The sequence below is a fragment of the Charadrius vociferus genome, unplaced genomic scaffold, assembly GCF_000708025.1.
Source record: "Charadrius vociferus isolate BGI_N301 unplaced genomic scaffold, ASM70802v2 scaffold62, whole genome shotgun sequence".
Classification (NCBI taxonomy): Eukaryota; Metazoa; Chordata; class Aves; order Charadriiformes; family Charadriidae; genus Charadrius; species Charadrius vociferus.
In genome coordinates, this window is record NW_009647419.1 from 5,479,081 (window position 1) to 5,497,867 (window position 18,787).

The 18,787-nt window shown below is 37.7% G+C and overlaps 1 protein-coding gene across 1 annotated transcript in view; it reads right to left on the minus strand.

Moving 5' to 3' along the window:
• Positions 1 to 18,787, minus strand: part of KIF6 (kinesin family member 6) — a 173,383-nt gene that overhangs the window by 42,524 nt on the left and 112,072 nt on the right. The window contains exon 15 of the mRNA XM_009880465.1: positions 15,578 to 15,633. Coding sequence (XP_009878767.1) covers positions 15,578 to 15,633 — 56 coding nt within the window. The remainder of the gene's footprint in view (positions 1 to 15,577; positions 15,634 to 18,787) is intronic.

Below are 18,787 nucleotides of genomic sequence, written 5' to 3' on the forward strand. Positions count from 1 at the left end.
GATTGGCTTTTAGAGACAGAGAGAAGGGTAATCACATAACTTCCATAAGCCTTGTAGAGATATATTTTTAACCGAACTTGAGGTTGGAGTTGTTACAGCTTACAAAGGATTTCTGAAAGTGGGAGACGTTGAACCCAAATGGAGATATTTGAATGGAGCAATTTCTCAAACGGCGAATATTCAGAGACAGTTATTGGAAATCTTACCAGATATGTTAAATACTTTTGAAAATCTGGCGCTGATATTCTATGAGAACACAACCTATGACAGAAAGTATCTGACAAGAAAAGTACAGGAATAAAAAAAAAAAGATTCTGTTCTAACTGAAAATCCTACAGCACTAAGAGCAGACAAACTGTTCAGAGCCTTTCTCTGACCCAGAGAAATATCTGGGGCAAATTCTGACTGTTCTTTGTAACCTTTGCCCTCCTATGGCAAAAACATGTCAATTGGCTCTATCAGGACAATATGCAGGGGCAAAGTAGTCTCCATTAGTAACCTGGCTCAACACTATTTCTGATGCAAATGGTCTGGTTTGGGATACGTGGTTGGCCAAATCCCCATGTAATCTAACAAGTCCGAACTTTCAGAAAGCCCTTGGAGGCACCAGGAAAGAAAACTCACCATTTTAGCACTCAGAGCCTCCTGACTATAGCATACACATTTTTCAAGGTATGAAATACAGCCCTCATCAGCATTAAAAATATATTAATGACAGTACTTGAGGTAACATACTGTAAAGTATAACCTGCTGCAGCAGATTTCTGCCTTTTGTTCACTGAAGAAACATCTGCAGCGGTTTAAGATTTTACTGGCTCTCCTTTCTCCTTTTCTCTCTCCCTTCCTTTTTTCCCAGGGTTTGCTGTCAAAAGTTACTGCCCCTACAGCAGAGAGGGTAGAAACGAATGTCTGCCTGCGTTATGGCTACTCCAGCAGTTCGGCATCTCAGCACAAACAGACGGGCAATTTAAGCTGTGGCACTACCATCAAGCCAACTGGAATGCCTGAAATACTAGTAAACACTTTTTGCCAGCTGTACTGGGAAGAACGGGTTGGAGACAGTAACTGCCAGCAAAGAGATGCAGCAGACCATTGGGAGCAAGGTAGCTGATAGCATTTAGTAGAACTCATCAGAGACCCCAGGAAAGACGACAAATTCAGAATTGGAAGCACGATCCTGACTTTCACACCAAATCCATAGCTGCAAACCACAGCCTAAACTCAGCACGTGAACAAACACACTTGGAAATACACAATTTTCCCGACATACTCTCATTCTTTGAAGGTTAAATATCACAGATTCAAATGCATACATTTTACTATGATGTAGGATATTGCACATTTTGAGATTGCTATTTAAAATAGCTGACTGGGGCATGTTCTCTTCCTTGCTATACTCGGCTGAGACAAACAGTTTTTATGGACACATTTAATACCTTCAAGCTTGATCAAATTTACAGAGAGAAAGCTTATGAGACAGCAGTCTGTCACTCATTACCATATGATGACATTGTATTTGACTTCACCGATTATTTCTTGAACTACTCAATATAGCAAACTCTGTCCCTATTTCTACGCATTTATTTCTAAGCTCCATATTAAGCATCCTCCTCATTTCCTACATGTTCTCATTAGTTCTGGCCAGATTACATCATACTTTTTTCCTCACATGATGATTACTTACACTTTCTGACTGATGGGCATTCCTCTAACTGTTCATTGTTTGGCCTGCATTTCCACAGCACCCTTTATCCCACATTTTTTTTCTAATAGCCTTTCATACCTTTTGACTGGTATAGAAAAAAAATGCTTTGATAGGGCTATTCAGCAAAACTGTACAGAAACTGAATTTATATTTCTGATTACAGCGCTCTGGAACTCTCTCTTCCTCTAAGTATAGACTGTCATTGGCTGCTTAGCCTTAATTGTTGAGGTGTTCCCCAAGGTCCCATTCATCTAAATGAGGGAAATGCTAGCATGTACCACACCTCCCATTCACCCAAAGGCACAGAACTCCTTTCCATAGAAAGCAGAGTATGGGAGGTGGCTAGCGCACATAAATTCCTAACAGCCCACATACCCAATACTGGGTTACCTAGGATAACCAAAAGAAAGCATTAAGGGCTCTGAACTGCAGTGCAACATCTCCTTGAAACTGGAACTCAGAACCTGGACGCTTTCTGAATTTAGAAACAAACGCTCAGATGTTTATTCTATCGTCCCAAGGTTGGTTCACTACCCAGCTAGGTTTTTTTTAAATTGAACTTAATGCTGCCCAGGCAGTTTTAGCCAAGTGTGGATGTTTAACAGCAACCAAGAGTCTTCAGCAGAAGGACACATCATTTCTGGATTCTCAATGGGTAGGAGATAGGCAGCTCAGTCAATAAAGCAGTGCTTCTGTATGCACTAGTAAAGACAATTTGTTGTATTTCAGGAATTAAAGTGAATAGGTTTCGTTTTGGTTTTTTGTTTGTTTTTTTTGTTGTTGTTGTTGTTTTCTAGATAGCTTTCCTGAATTTAGGTGCCTAAATTTCATTTAAGCTATGCGTTAGTTGCCAGAGCGTTATTTTAGGTGTCATCCAAAGTTAACAAATATTCTGTGTATCTATCGTCTTTTTATATGCCAGAAAAGAGACAGAAATGATGCACATCTGGAAACTGTTAATCTGTTGTTTATCTCATCTATTTTTTTCATGAATTAAATACTAAGCAGGCCCAAAAAGCATGGCTGGAAAGCAATGCCATATGGATAAGGAACATAATCTGTGAGTTTATTACTCTGGATGCTCATATGACTAAATGCAGCTTATCTCTTGATTATTTCTGAGAAATTAATGTGAAGAGAAAGAATGAGGAAAATAAAGTCAGACAAACAGTTTTGTATATAGCTCCTCTCTCTCTTTTTTTTTTTAATGTCCAAATTTAAGAGGCTTAAAAAATAAATAAATGGTCTTAAAGCACAAATAGGCAGTCAAAGAATTTTACCCCCAACAATACATTGGTCTCAGTTAATATTTTGAACAGAGAATGAACATATCCAAGCATAAGATGGACATGGTTATTTTCTGTTATAATACTGTCTTCATGGCTTTGTAATTTATATGCAACGATTTGATGCCTAGCTTCATTTTGTGATATTTTTTCTGGCCAGGGCTGCCCAACAGAAAATTAAGTATACGATACCAGGCCTCACTATATACTTCAGTTCCACAATCTTTTAAAATTTTGCTATCTTACCCAATAAATTGACCTGGAATTGAGCTCATATTGCCATGTGACTTCTGGTCAGATGAGACATACATAGACTGATGTTAGGAATCTGACAGATATGATACAAAATTAAGAATCAAATAAATGAAAAAAAAAAAAAGCTGGTGCTGGAACTTCTTAGATATGCTACCATGTTTTGCGTTAAGGTTTCAGGGTGATGGAATAAGAGTGAGAATGGGTGTATGACTTATTTTTGTAATGCTCATTTACTTGTAATATATATACCAAGGAAAAAAAAAATATGGTGCTGGAGCTTCTTAGATATGCTACCATGTTTTGAGTTAAGGTTTCAGGGTGATGGAATCAGAGTGAGAATGGGTGTATGACATTTTTGTAATTCTCATTTACTTGTAATATATATACCAAGCCTTTGAGAAATGGCTTTTTGAGTATTAGACACATATTAGCATCCCAGTAAAATCTGAAACAGCTTCCTGTAAAGGTAAAGTATATATTTACTGTTGTGGATACGCCTAAGTCTGCTTATTGAATTGCTCAGCCGTTTAAAATGCAACCTGATTCAATATAGATTCTATATAACCGGCATAATGACATCATCAGCTCTGAACAGACATCTTCCCTCAGCCTTAACTAAAGTGCATGAGAACATCTTCACAATACAGCTATTCTCTGTTGACTGCACTCCTTCTGCAACATTCACAACCAGCTGTGGTGACATCACTAGTCCTACATGATTTAGGAAGTAGTTTCATTAGAAAAAACCAGCTGTTGTATTTTAGTACATGTAAGTATGTATGCCTATACTGCAAGTCTGCATGAATGCTGTCCAGAAGTGTAAACGAACCACAAGATCCTATGAAAAACAATTTTCTATTTCTGTGCTCATGAAGGAGTATCATTCTTTGCCAGTGCTACTCTGAATAAGCTAAGATCTACTTCGCTAGAGTTTGGAGGCTTAATTCTTCACTCATAAAATCTCAGGCTATCCAGTACTAAAGACAGACATGATCAAGAAAACCTTTTTGTACAAAAGACTGTAGGATTTAAAAAAAACCCTATAATATAGCATTAACTATCATCTGGCATCTTTTCTTTAAAAGAGCAAATTTAATAGACTGACTTAAGAACTTATTAGCCTAATAAAACAGCAAAATGCAGTGTAGCTATCCAGCAATGACTACCTGTCTTCAGCCTGTAGACAGCCTACAAGCAGAGAATCTGTTACTGAGAGGTACTTTTCCAAGTTTATAGTCGTGGCAGTTCATAGCTTAATTAAATCCAATGACCTTGGTCCATTTACTTTTAGTTATTCTAGAGAAAACCTTAAGTAAAACGTGTTTACTTGGTTTCTTCCTGAGCACAACTTTTCCCCCTGAAAATACTTGTGTTTCTAAAGAACAGAACATCATTTGTAATAATTAGAAAATGAAAATGTTTCCTGCATATGTAGATTCCAACACAGATCCAAAGAAAACATTAACATCTTAGGCCTGGAGTGACTGTTACACTAATAAGGTTCCTCTGTGTAAAGAATAGCACATCAGGGGAGCATAATAGAGCTGTTCAAATGAATTCATTCAGTTTGGTATTTTCTGAATAAGTCATTTGACAAATGGTGTTTTCTCATTCTAAGGACCCATTCAGCCTATGCACTGTCACCCAGGGACATTGCCTATTGTTTGAAAGTAAAAACAAACATATGTAAGCTACTCCAAAACAATGGACAATATTTAGCATTAGTATAAACATATGCATTGCCCCATGAAGCCAAAAGACTTGTACCTTCCAAAATAAGTTTCCCGAGTGCCGCTGCAAAGACGATTTTATATTACCGAAGATGGTATCCTCTTCTTATAGGGAGGAGCAGAAAAAGGAGAAAGGCTGCCAGAAAGCTGCTAGGGCTCCCTGGTTCTCTTGACAGTCTCAGCTCTAACAGGGTGGGGGCTGGCAGAGACATAGCAATGACATCTTTCCTTCTGTCTTTTCTGACAATTGCCCAAGCATGACCACGCACTGGAGCTGTAGAACAGACGGCTCTGTTACAGCTGCCATCAATCTAGGTGTACCTCTGAAGTGAGACAAGAGTTAGACCTGTACAGTTTACATCACTTACACTAAGTATAGCAAAGATGGACTGTCTCTCCCAATTTCAAAGGCACACTAAAGCTTTACAGGCTATTGTAACAGACTTTATGTTCTCGTCTGTTTTTTCTCCTTGTTTGCCCAAGTTACTATCAGTATTCTGGGGACTCTCATTCAGCTAAAAGTATCACTTTATTATTCACTGTTTAATTGTAGGGTGTTGCACTAAGCGCTACTCCAACACAACGTGAGCCCCGCTCACATTGCAGTGACTTCTGAGTCTAAGTAAAAATTCTCATGTAAATCAAAAATACGATTTGTTGATTACAAACAAGGCAGGTAATTGATTACTCTGACTCACTATGAACCCTGTGAAGAAACAAAAAAATCATTAACGTGAAACTTTCACTGAACTGCTAGCAAGAAAGAAAAATGTATTCCTGTCACTCTCTGTTTTACATTTTGAGCCATTCGGCTGCTGCGAGAGCAAGAAAATAGGTTGTGGAAACTTTCTTCACAGCGCTGAGCCTGCCCCAAGGTGGGAGCAACCAGTTACCATTTTGTAGGTATCTGCCAGGCCTGCGTGAAATGCATGACATCCATTCTGTATTACAGCACATGGAGGGAGAGCTTCTGAAAGATGCTGTGAGAGATCACAGCGTTTTTATATTGTGCTCTACAGATACCTGGCTAAACTGAAGCATGAAATCATGCCTGAAGTGAGTTGGGCATCGGTAGAAAAAGAACCTTAACAGAATCGTGGTGAAAGTAAATTATATTTCATTATGGAAATACGGAAATAAGTTAAAATGGAAGGAGTTGTAACCAAAGAGAAAAATAAGATGGAGCATCCCGCAAAGCAAAGTAAATCATATTTCTTACAAAGAACAAACTGCAGATGGTGACAAGGTGGTTAAGAAAATAAAATCTGCAGAAACTCAGCTGTTTTTCTGTGTTTTCAATTGCATGCTTCCAAAAATCAAAATGTAACATTTAAAAAATAGATTCCAAAACTGCAGTCATAATGGCATGATGATTAGATATTTATCCAAAACAAACACAAATAAGAAATATGTTTTTTCAGCATTAGGTTGCAAAACAATTGGGCCAAGAAATTAAGGAGAAAGAATCTGAAGACTGTGTCAGCCATGCTGAATGGCTTCAGCTTTAACAGCTACTGCTATTTTTGGTGGACACATAAACATGCTTCATTTATTACACAACCGCTTTGAAACTGACCTGGAGATCAGAAACAGACTGGGGCTTCTAGGCACTGGGCCACATTGAATAACATCCCAGCTGGGAAATTACATCTGGGGGACTGTTTGTCCCCATGGCCTATTTTCTCTTGTGTTTTTCTCACAGATGGCTGCAGGTTTTGCAGAGCTGATGTGCTTTGTTGTGTTAGTCATAAGTGACATCCCTCAGGAGTAAACAGCATAGTCAACACCCTAAGATTAAATATGGTTGAAGTACTACTTGCGTTCCTTTTTCTGACACAACTGCGGTGTCCTGAGACCAAGACTGACTCTCTGTTAAGTGGCAGAGGACATCTGCATCGTGCAGGAAGCTTTCCAGGAGAGAAGAAATCGGTGGAGACTAAATGTATCAAGGCTTTATTTTTATATATATCCCGAAGCTAGAACAGAAGTGGTGAAGCAGCAGACAAGCAATCTCTTTTTTTCAGCGAGCTTCCAGTCTACACTGAAGCATACTTGCCAAATCTCCTACTTCTCATGGTAAACTACTGTTTCAGCTTGTTCTAGATTGCTGATTTGGCCGTTTATCTGGAATTTCTCAGGTACTAAGCAGTCCAGCTGGGATAGCAGCTGCCAGGCAGCCAGAAATCCTGGACACATAAATCATTGTAAGTGCAGAAGGCATGCAGAGTGACACCATGCAGGCTTTGCAGAAGTCATTTGGGCACACACAGTATGTTTGACACCTATAGAATGTGCTGCATAGGTTGCACAGCATGAGCTGTGCGAGTGCCCGGTTGCACATACTCAGCATATCCTGAGCATGTCAGATTCACTATGCTGCTCAGATTTCTGTCCATGAAAGAAATCTGGGACCCTTGTTTTTTTAATGTCAAGCACTGATGGATATGTTAATGCTTGGTTCTCAGGGAGCTTTCCAAATCAAGAACAGTCTCTGATCAAAGAACAAGATAAATTGCAAATAACAAATCCTCTTGCTGTTCTTGCAAGTAACATCTCTAGTGACGCAGGACGCAGTGTAATGTTTAAGGGCAGTATACAACGCTTCCATAGAGTGAAACACTTGTAAAATAAGAAAAAGCACTTGAAAGACCATGTGTCATACCTGTTGTCTCATTCCTGAAAATTAGGAATGAGAAAACATTTAAAGGCAATCAGCTTTTAAACAGAGGACAGTCCTAAAGTGACCGGCTGAGCGCACAACGGAATGACAGAATCTTCAGAGTTGGAAGGTACCTCTAGAGATCACCTAGTCCGACCCCCTGCTAAAGCAGGATCGCCTAGAGCACATTAATCACCACTGCATCCAGGCAGTCTTGAAAATCTCCAGAGAAGGGGAGATTCCAACAATGGATTGCTCTCAAGATCAGAAGGCAGCTGAGCAGCCTCAGTGGTATAAAGTTTGGTGAAATTGTGAATGCAGTTCAAGGAGGCAGCTTTAGAGACTGATGGACTATATTGCAATATATTTCACAGTATAAGTAATATTATTTGTCTGTTGAAAACAATTACTACTATCTCTAATGCTGGTTGCCCTTTATCAACTAAAATGATAACGACAAATGTGGAGATCTTTTCAGAATTTTCTTTTCAATCCTTACACAAGTAGAACTTCACATGACTGCAGCTAGAGTTTTTCTTGAGTGAGGATTTCGAGATTTCAAGTTCCATAAACTTTACAGGTCTCTGCTGAGAACAACAATTCATACTAAGCTACCTGAAGAATGAAATGCTGTGGGATGATATTATTGAGTTATCTGTTCATTAGATCTGCATATTGAATTCATTTATTTCTGAATTCTTTGCATCTCATTTGAACCAGATTTGCCTGTGGAATGTAACCTTTCTTCTTGGAGTTTCTCAATCCCTTTTTCAATGCAATCTTGCCATTTTTCTTCTGGACCAGTCATTTCCAGTAAAATTCACTAAGCATGTATATCAGATATAAGTCTGCGTAAGTACTTGGTATTTTCTGGAATGAAACTAGAACAGTGAATTATACTAATCAGCAGCTATGAAGTCTCAATGTTTATTTCCATAAAAGAACAAGTATCTCAGAATATTACACTGAAGAATGGAATGCATTTCAAAGCACAATCATTTCTCCCTTATTATAGCCTCACTTCATTCATGGCTGAAACAATGTCCAGTAAGTTAACGTCTCTGACTCAGAACTTCGATATTAATATAAAATCAATAGATAATACCAGCAATAGTATTGCGCTTTAAGAAAACAACATGTTGATTTTTATGATTTTTCTTTTCATATAGCAAATCATCACAGCATTTTCATTTTATTTAGGTGCCATGTAAAGCACGGAATTTTTCTTCAACAGAAAAAGTCTATCCTCCCTAAGTACATATACTTCTTCAGCCAAAGTTTAAAAGATGTTTTTTGCACATGCATGACTTCCCTCAATTCTTTCAGTCCATATAATCATGGCCTAAAATATCCATAACTTTCCTGATATCATCCTCGGTATTCTAGTTCTTAACTACCTGATTCTCCTTTTTCAAAGTAATTTATCGCTGCATGTGAAGCTAAAACAATGTAGTTATACAACGTAGCCAACAAAGTGCTCTCAGACCACCTCTGCCTGAAAAACATCACTTCATCTTATTTAATTTCTTATCTAGGCAAAAAGGTTGCTGTTGGTTCCCTTCATAAAGTTGTGCAGGTATAAAGAAAATCCTTGCACAAAATATTCTTACTTTTGGGTTTAAAAGTAGGTCTACTTGGCATATATCCATGGGGAGGTAAAGTGACCATAACAAAATGGTTTTTTTATGTATACGTACATAGTCTTGTACACAGAGAAAAATCGGTTTATAGATTCATGTTTTACATTATATAGGTTCTGATGAGCTTTTACATCCAACTTTGCATTAGAAGCAAGTGTGAGGTACAAGGCAGTGAATCAGAATCAATATTATCCTTGACCACTGCTATGTCTCGTCCTCACTCTCCTCCAGTCCTCACCATTTTAGCGTAGCACTCCATTAACTGTGATACGTGCCAATTATTTGAATAATTTGCAAGCAAATTAAATAAAGACTCTTCAATAACCTTGCTTAGCAATACGAGGACATTCTCTCACTAAAGATTATTAATAGACTTTGATATCCTATGATCTTGTGCACTAAAATCAAAGCTTGAAATGAGGCAGAGCGGTGCAACATCTCTGCATTCCTGTGGGTATGGCTGCATCATCAACATCATGCGCGCATAATCCACCCACCTACCCTTTTTCATTCCAAGAGTGCCTGTTTCCTCATACAGTTATTACTCCCACATGAGTTTGCCCTTCCTCTCCCTGCTTCAATCATAATATTAGCTGATTTCTGGACAGACTAAAAACAACAGCTGCTTCCCTTTGGGCATTAAATACCATTTAGTATGCTTTTTTTCCTTTAGGAAAAAACTAAATCTAATAGTAGTATAAATACCCCAAAATAGACAGACATTTATATGGATGAACTGGAAATCTTTACTCATCGGAAATCTTTACTAATCTTAAATGCATCTAACACGTAGCATATTCTTGTATATAGGTGACTTCTTTAGTCACTAAATTCTGAATGAATATAGCAGTTTAATTTACACTGAAAATGGTATTTTTAATCCCCCCTACTCTAATTTGCTATGTGATCAATGCAGTAGCAGTTGGGCCTTTTTGTTGTTATTTAATGCTTTGCAGTTTGTTCAGATGTAGACTTCGCCTTACTGTCAGAATACTTTCACACAAGATGTTCTTGGTAGCGGTGTAAAGCCACCTTGTTGACAATAGCATCCTGGAAATAAAACTCCTGCTAACCCTGACAAGGAGAGAAGTTTTGACTTCAGAGGTTTTGTCTTTGTTTCTCACCATCCAGCTCTATTTTAAAAGACAATAAATTAAATTAATATTCTTCAACTTGAGCCTGTTTTGCCTGTGATGGTAACTGGTAAGTGATCTCCCCATCTTTATCTCGACCCATGAGCTTTTTCTTCTTACTTTGTCCACCTGTTCTGCTGAGGAAGGGGAGCGAGAGTGTGGCTGGATAGGCACCTAGCAGCCAGCCGAGGCCGATCCATCACAATGTGCTAGGCACAATCACTCAATTTTTTTCAAGAAGAAATTCTATACCTTTACTATTCTGAAATCAAATTCTTCGCTTCAGCATCAAATTTTCTTCACCAAGTCTTTTTCAGTAATATTAGAAGGATCTATAGCCCTTGTTAGAGACCCTAACTCTTTGGAAATGATACAATATAAATCTTTTTTTTTTTTTAGCCAGTGAAATATGTATTCTTAAAGTTCTTAATGTTGGACTAGAAAGGCAAAAATTTACTTGTATGTCAGTGCTGGCCCACTTTCCACTGATTACACAGTTCTCATTAGTTCCTTGACCTCTCAGTCATTTTTTTCCAGTTTTACTCTGTATTTCTCTTTCAAAGTCTAGTCCTTGGGTATATTCTCCGGTCATATGTAAACAATTCTGAATAGTTCACTCAAACCAATCCAGACACATCTATATGTTCAAAATCCATGCTTTGTTTCTCTACCTTTTGATGGTGTATTTATGCAGTATATTGACTTTTAAAAAGAACTGCCCCTCAACTCTTGCACCAAAACCCTCTGCTGCTTTATTTGTGCCTATACAGGAGTTTGTGTAATAAGGCAGTAAATGGGATCACTAAAATGACCTGGCTTAGAAACACTTCCCTCTTTTTCTTCTTCTTTTTTAGGTATCAGAAAAAGACAATTTTCATCCTACAATAAAATTCTCCTTCTTATTTCTAGGAGGTAGTTGTGAAAAGTAAGCATTATGAAAAATATAAGACATAAATATTCTTTTCATATTTTTTCATATGCTATTAAGCATAAAAGGAGATAGAATCCAGGAATATGTGATATAGTAGTAAAAAGGCACGCTAGCCACAATGCCTCATGTCTGATATTATAGTCACTCTACACTTAAACTCCAGCTTACATCTAGACATTGTTTTCCTTAATCTTCTTATGCAAGCAGTAAGTCCAGCAAAGGCCTACCATGAAAATCTTACTGCAAATTTCTTTTTCCAGTCTTAATTTCCTGATGTTTTTGAAATGCTAGTGTAATTGAGACGTGGTTGGAGTATTTCGTGTACTTTTTACTGCAAAACACTAATATTTCCAAACTCAGAATGAAAGGGTATTTATGACATAAAAGTTACAGCCAACTACTGTCACTATCTAAAAATATAATCAGACTGCATGAAACGGGTTCTATGGCCTCTGTGGTGCATAGTTTTATACTATTAAGCCCAGCTTAGAAATAACAGAAACTGATATTGATGGGATCTGTTCTTGATTGTGCACAATAAGGCAGCCAGGAATGCTTAAGGAAACCGAAACAACAATAAAAGTAAATTAAAGATCTAGTTGCAGGCCGCAGATGACTTACTTCTCCTACCATATTTTCAGTAAAAATTTGGCAGGTTAGCAACTTTACTTAGCATCTCTAATGGTCTTCTGAGTATGTATGCTACGATAAGACAGACTTAACGGAAAAATTGTTTCAGGCTGCTAAACTATATAAACTAGTGTAATTGCATTGGTCAAGCTGAATAAACCAGAAAGTGTCATACTGGATGTAAAGATTTAATAATTGTTAGAGGGGTGCTAATAGGTAGATTTATTAACAAGTATGACCAAAAGAAGGCGGGATAGGAGAAAAGGATAGATGAATACAATAGAGTATTTGTATTAACCAGAGTGCTAATTTTCACATGCTGCATAAAATCACATAGAAAGAATTGAAGGAAGGACTGTACAATATGATCACTCTCGAGCCTCAGACATCAGTGTTTAGAAACCATCCACAAAGTAGTGTACATCTGCATAATCTGCACAGATCAGCACACAGAGAGCTATAAAAGGATACAACATGGATGGAATCTCTTGCTTATACAGCAGGATTACAGTATGAACTAAATGAAAAGACTATTTTTCCATTTTACTACCAAAATAAAAAAATGGAGAATAATGAAATTCATTTTAAATTTGAAAACACTCTACTTGTAACTGCACTTTATATACCAAAACAAAACCAAAATGTGTAATTTTGTGCAATTTTTCTTAGAACTATGGAGACATTTCTAGTTGGATTCTTCAAGGAGTTTTTCAATATTCACGTGGACTACAAGCTACTACAATTTCCTATAGAAGGCACATAAGACTTGTCAAGTTCAGCACAATACCACTGACTTGTACAGCTGCTTGTTTTGTTCAAGGGATCAGTTTGGGTTTTTAGGTTACATATACATATGAATATGCACTCAGATTTTTGTATCGTCTGAGAGGAGACCTCATTGCTTACAAATATCTAAAGGGTGGGTTGAAGGAGGATGGAGCCACACTCTTCTCGGTGGTTCCCAGTGACAGGACGAGGGGCAATGGGTGCAAGTTGGAACAGAGGAAGTTCCATTCAAATACACGGAAGAACTTTACGGTTAGGGTGACAGAGCACTGGCACAGGCTGCCCAGGGAGGTTGTGGAGTCCCCTTCTCTGGAGATTTTCAAAACCCGCCTGGATGCAGTGGTGAGTAATGTGCTCTAGGCAATCCTGCTTTAGCAGGGGAGTTGGACTAGATCTCTAGAGGTCCCTTCCAACTCTGAAGATTCTGTGATTCTGTGATTCATGTTCCCCAAATATACTTCACTGTTTCACTTCTAACACTGAAGAACTTAATGAAAACCAAATTTTAAAACAGATGCTTTTAATTGCAGCAAAATCCATACTCTACTGCATTATAGCTATCAGAAGTTTTGCCTAACTTACTGGGTAAAAACCCACAGCGATTCAGTCCAAACCAAGGACTTCTTTTAGATTGTGCTGGGATCCATGGAAACAGAGTCTTGAGAGACTACATTGTTCTGTTACATTATTTCTGAGAGCTGCCACAGTAGACTCCTGCAAGTCTCAAAGGACTTACAGACCACACAAGTCTCGTCCCAACATGACACTACAAGCGGTACCTTCAGGACTGCCATGTGTCCCACCACTTCTTGTACTGTCTCCCACACCCTCCAAACATTTATTCTCCCCCTTAAACATTTGCAACAGATATAAGGTGTATGTAAGGTGGCTGCTAGGCGTCTGTCTTCAAGAAGCAGTCGCAGCCCCAAGCACTGAGAAAGATGTGCTTGTGTGTGGCTGCTTATTGCTGGTGTTCACTATGCCTGCTCCAAAATGGATTTCAACCTCAGCAAGTGAAAGAAGTTTGAGACTCAGCATTGGCTTTGGCTCTACCTCATTTAGGCCAAGGAATCTCTTGAGCTTATCACAGAGGAGTAAATCTAGGAGACAGAAGTAAAGCAGGACAATGTGGACTTCAAGACGGCAGCAGAGAAAAAGAGGCTGGATCCTGTGATTGATGGCTCTTGCTTGCACCTGTGCACACTGCTGCCCAAAAGCTGCAGACATTATTCACCTTGGAGATGCTTCCTGTTACTTGGAGAATAACATTCATTGTCCTCCACAGAGGTTTAACATGCTTTTCTAAGTTTACCAGGGATAAAAGCTGACTTGGCAGCATTTCAGTGAGCTTATATGGACACTGAAGAGACCCATAGTTGAAAGGCAGATATCGAAATTCTACTTGCATGGGCCAATCTGTGGATATCCATGCACAAGTTCTGTACTGACATTTATGTTCTGGCCAGTCTGAAGGAGACAAATGAGCCTACTAACAGAAGGCAGGTTGATTCAAGTGTCGTGTCTTCTAGAAATAACTAACTTCTAGATGTTCAGAACACTGCTGCAACAGGGCATGTCTTCTAGAAATAACCCGATGTTCAGAACACTGCTGCAACAGGGCTGAACACCCGATGTTTCTGGTTCTGGATACCTTCCAAACATCCTTACTGCTGTGGTTTGAAAACACAGTGCCAACCAACATGGCTGAGGCTTTCCTCATAGCTGACATAACTTTAGATATACTGCATAATATCTCTGAGGGACTTGTGCTGTACCCGAAGGTGACTGGGAGGGGAATCTAGCAGTAAATACCATTCATGACCACAGAGAATATAATCATGGCTATGGTGAAAGTACAGAGCACTTGTCAGCAGTACCATGAGATTTTTGTCCTTTCCCAGAAGTCAACTGCTGTTATAAGACAAGAAGTGATGATAATGACTTCATTGTTCTTGTCTGTGCTGGTGCTATCCATAGAGGAAGCAAACAGAAACTGGACCTGGATGCCAGATTACCTTTAAATCTAGTCCCTCACAGCCTGTATCTGGAAGCTTGAAGAGACTTGGTTCACATGAATGTGTGCATACAGGAGGACATGGACCTGACCTCCAAGGACTTCAGGGATAGAGGATGAAACCGTGTTTCACATTTGATAGAGAGCCTGGATAGCCAATTTTTACGAAAGAAGCTACAGGCTTGGAATCAACAGAATTCAGAAATCAAAGGCTGCTAGGAGGATCAGATAATACCTAGATTGGGGTTGAATGTATCTATAGGTGATTTTTGTCTTTGAACAATCTGAAACTGGAGCCAAGCATATGCTGATGGGGCCCCAAAGCAAAAAACGACAAAACCCCACACCAAGCTGAGGGACTCCCCAGAATTGCTCTAATTAATCTGTACAAAGGAACTGCAGAGGAGTAATTCAACAATGAAAACTTCTTTTATCAGAAGATATATATATTTATAGATAAATACAATGATTAATCCATAGATATCACGATTTGAAATTATATTTTTGGATCCTTTTATCCCAAAATAAAAATCAGGAAATCCAATGTTAACAGCTCAACTTCTCCTTTTGATAAATTTCAGACATCCTGTCAAGTAAAGAAGGGAGTTGTTTTTCACATTATGGTATTTGAAATAACTAAAGCTGGTACGTAAAATTATTACTGCTATCATCAGTTAACAATTTACCTTATTGGAAATCTTAGTAATGCATTGACTCTTTTCTTTTAGAAACTAGAATAACTTCCCATATCCTCTGAATGCTGTGATTTCATCAGCTAAAAGGTAAAATGAAGCTAAAATGTACTCACTTATTTTATTTCTCACTTCATTTAATTTTTCTCCAAGGCATTTAGCTTCAGCAAACCTGGCAATGCAAACATAATGATACAAAATTATTCTAAAGAACAACTGGTTAAAGTAGTTGTTCACAAGAAAATACAGAATTACTCAGGACTACTTTTTGATTTGTAAGTAGAACTAGTTGGAAACAATTTTCCATCAGAAAAGATTGGTCTAAAAGAAGCCATTTCTGAAAGAAACCCATGCAACAAATAGGCTTACTAGACATACAAGAAAATTTATTTGACTAAGTTTTAAAAATTATGCTATTTCTGTCCTAACAATTGGATTATCTTAAATATTCATATTATACTACAATATTAATTTTAATATGCTACACTACTTGCAATATTTTAACATACAGCTATATAAAAGTAAAAGAAAAAAAAAAACAAGCAAAGTCAAAATAAAATGTTTGAAAGCCTTAGAACTTCTGCTCAACAGGAATTTTCAAATTTGAGCCTGTAATTTGCATATTGCTGCCGATCAGTGTTTGTGCTGTGTGAAAATGTACATCCCAGTCACTAAGAAACTTCTCAAGCAGAAAGTGTGACAAAACTAAATTATTGTGTTCTTATATAGATAGTCCTCACGTGAATGCAGACTTTCAGATGATATTCAGCTCCTGCTCAAATGCTGACAGAAGCCAAAGCTAGCCACATGAAGATATGCAAATTGCAAGCAAGAGGCAGGCTGAGAAGGATGGAAGCAAACCAGTGAATCAGGCTTTGGAAACTCTCATTTTGTAGTATGCAAATAGCTCGACCTCATATAAAAAATGGAAATGAGTTTTTTTAAAATGCGAAAGTCCCACCACGTATGTTTCTAAGTTAATTCACTGAGCAATTCCTCATTACATTCAAATAATCAAATCTTGACATGGTACGTAAAATATTCTAATGATCAAACGTTTCTTTTTTAGCTTGCAACACTCTGTTGCAGTGACGCTCAGTTCAGTATTGTTAAGCATCCTGCTTAAGTATATCCTTAAAAAACAGCTGCCTACAGAGCCTTACAAATTCACTTATATTCTCTACATACCCTACAATCTGCTAGAACTTGATGCCTTCTCTTTTTGTGGTTTTTTTTTTTTTTTCCCCCTGACAGTTTTCTGATCTTTTACAGCAGTTGCTCTCACAATTATTCTCTTACACTTATTTAAGTCAGTACTATATAAAACTGTTTAGGACAAATGGCATACATATCAGGCTTTCAAATGCCAACTATTTTCTGCTGTAAAAATAATAACAATCAATTTAATGTACAATTGCAAAGTCTGAAGAGTCTCTGAGAGAACTGCGGTTTGTTCAAAGAAATATTCATTGTAATAGTCTAAATAGTAATAGTTTAAAATGTAGAAGGATGATTTGTTGCATTGTGACATTTGTTGTACGACATTAGGCTTGACATGAAATTCTGAATTGTTACTCGCATGTGTACAAGTTGAACCTTGCTGAATGTGGAGGCAGAACAGTAATACTTAATTGTTAAGCAAGCCTTCCGCTGATCTGGAAGAGTCTTGGTCTAGCCAATGTAACTGAGGAAATCCACAACTTGTATTTCTGTCTACTCAAATAATGGCAAAACAGAGTCAAGAAATATGACTTTCCCCTGGGAAGAAGGGGTTTGGAAAATTGCCCCTTCTCAATTAGTCCATTTCCCTGTAAAACTGGAACAAGTTAGAATTTCAGGCACTCACAAACATTTACTTTCAAGGCTGAATTCAACATGGCTAAATGGCTGAAGCTGGAGGGTTCCTCAGCACTTACTCTTTCCTACATAAAGAAGGCAGAAGCCTTTGAAGCATCTGTGAGACATTTATATAAGCTTTTTCCACTGGTGTTGATTTAGAGTACCCAAGCAGGCCTTGAAGATTATGTAAAGATCAAAGGGAAACACCCCAAAAGTACCTCTCTCTTTCTTTCCCTCAGCTCCCATGAGCCAAGTACTGAGTTCATCAATTACTTAGTCATTCCTGAGGCAAATCTCCGGTTGACTATTGACTCTGATTCATGTTCACAAAGAGATTTAGGTGGACAAGTTAAAGCCAGCTATCTATCCAGCCCTTATTCATAGGTTACTGCCAACAGTCGAATAGGCCGTGCATCTGTTTCTCAAACACCATAGTTTATAAACTGGCACAATAACATAAACTGAAATTTGGCATTAATTTATGACAGTCCAACAAATTCTATCTGTGACTATGAACCATAGTCAAATAAAATAAAGCGGATGAAGACATAAGATTCGACTAATATTGAAAGGGAAAAGGCTATTTCTGATAGTCCTCTAATGAAAAGGTGATATTATCTAGCATAGAGCTGATACTGCTACAGTGATGTTAGCTGAAAGAGTTCAGGTGTATCCTACATAGACACCACTCTGTAGAAAGGCTGAATATGCCAAATCATGGCACCTATTATCTACAAGATAAATATTCCATGATGAAACCCCAAAGTGAATTTAGCCACCAATTTTACTGGAACAAGCGTTTTTCACTCTTTGAATACAAATGCCAGTAATTAAAAAATAAACATTTTGAAAAACAAATCTCTAACTCATAACGTAAATGAAGACAAACTCGGAGGCTGTCTAATGAGAGAATGAAGACATTTAGTGAATTAAATGAACATTCACTCATTTTTCTTAGAAATTACAAGTGACCTAAGTAAAACTCATCCTTTCCATAAAACTCATCCATACATACTGAAAAAACAAATTAGCTGCTAACCAGCTGAAACGGAGAAAACAAGGAAAGAAAAAAGTGGAAAAAATTAATGGAGAACAACAAAATAGAAACTAGATTTACATCATATCTGTAAGCTCAGTAGAATTTTACTACTGGAAATGTTGACTAGAATGGGATTTAAAAGCTTCATACAATATGCAGTATTACATTGGAGTGGCTCAGCTGGGAAGATTTCCTGGTAGTACATTTCACCAGAAAATGAGATGCATTTTTTGCCTCCTCAGAAAAATAATGCTAAGAGAACATTGTTGCACTGAGAAACAGGATATTATTAAGTTCTCTGGAAGTCAAGTAGAGAAAGTTCAAATTGCAGAAATATGATTCTGTCTGGGCATAAACACAGATTTTTTTTTAATTTTTTTTTTTAAGGAGGGCAGCAGTTACTAATGTACAGAAGAAAATGAAATTGCTTTGTATTAACTGCAAACTA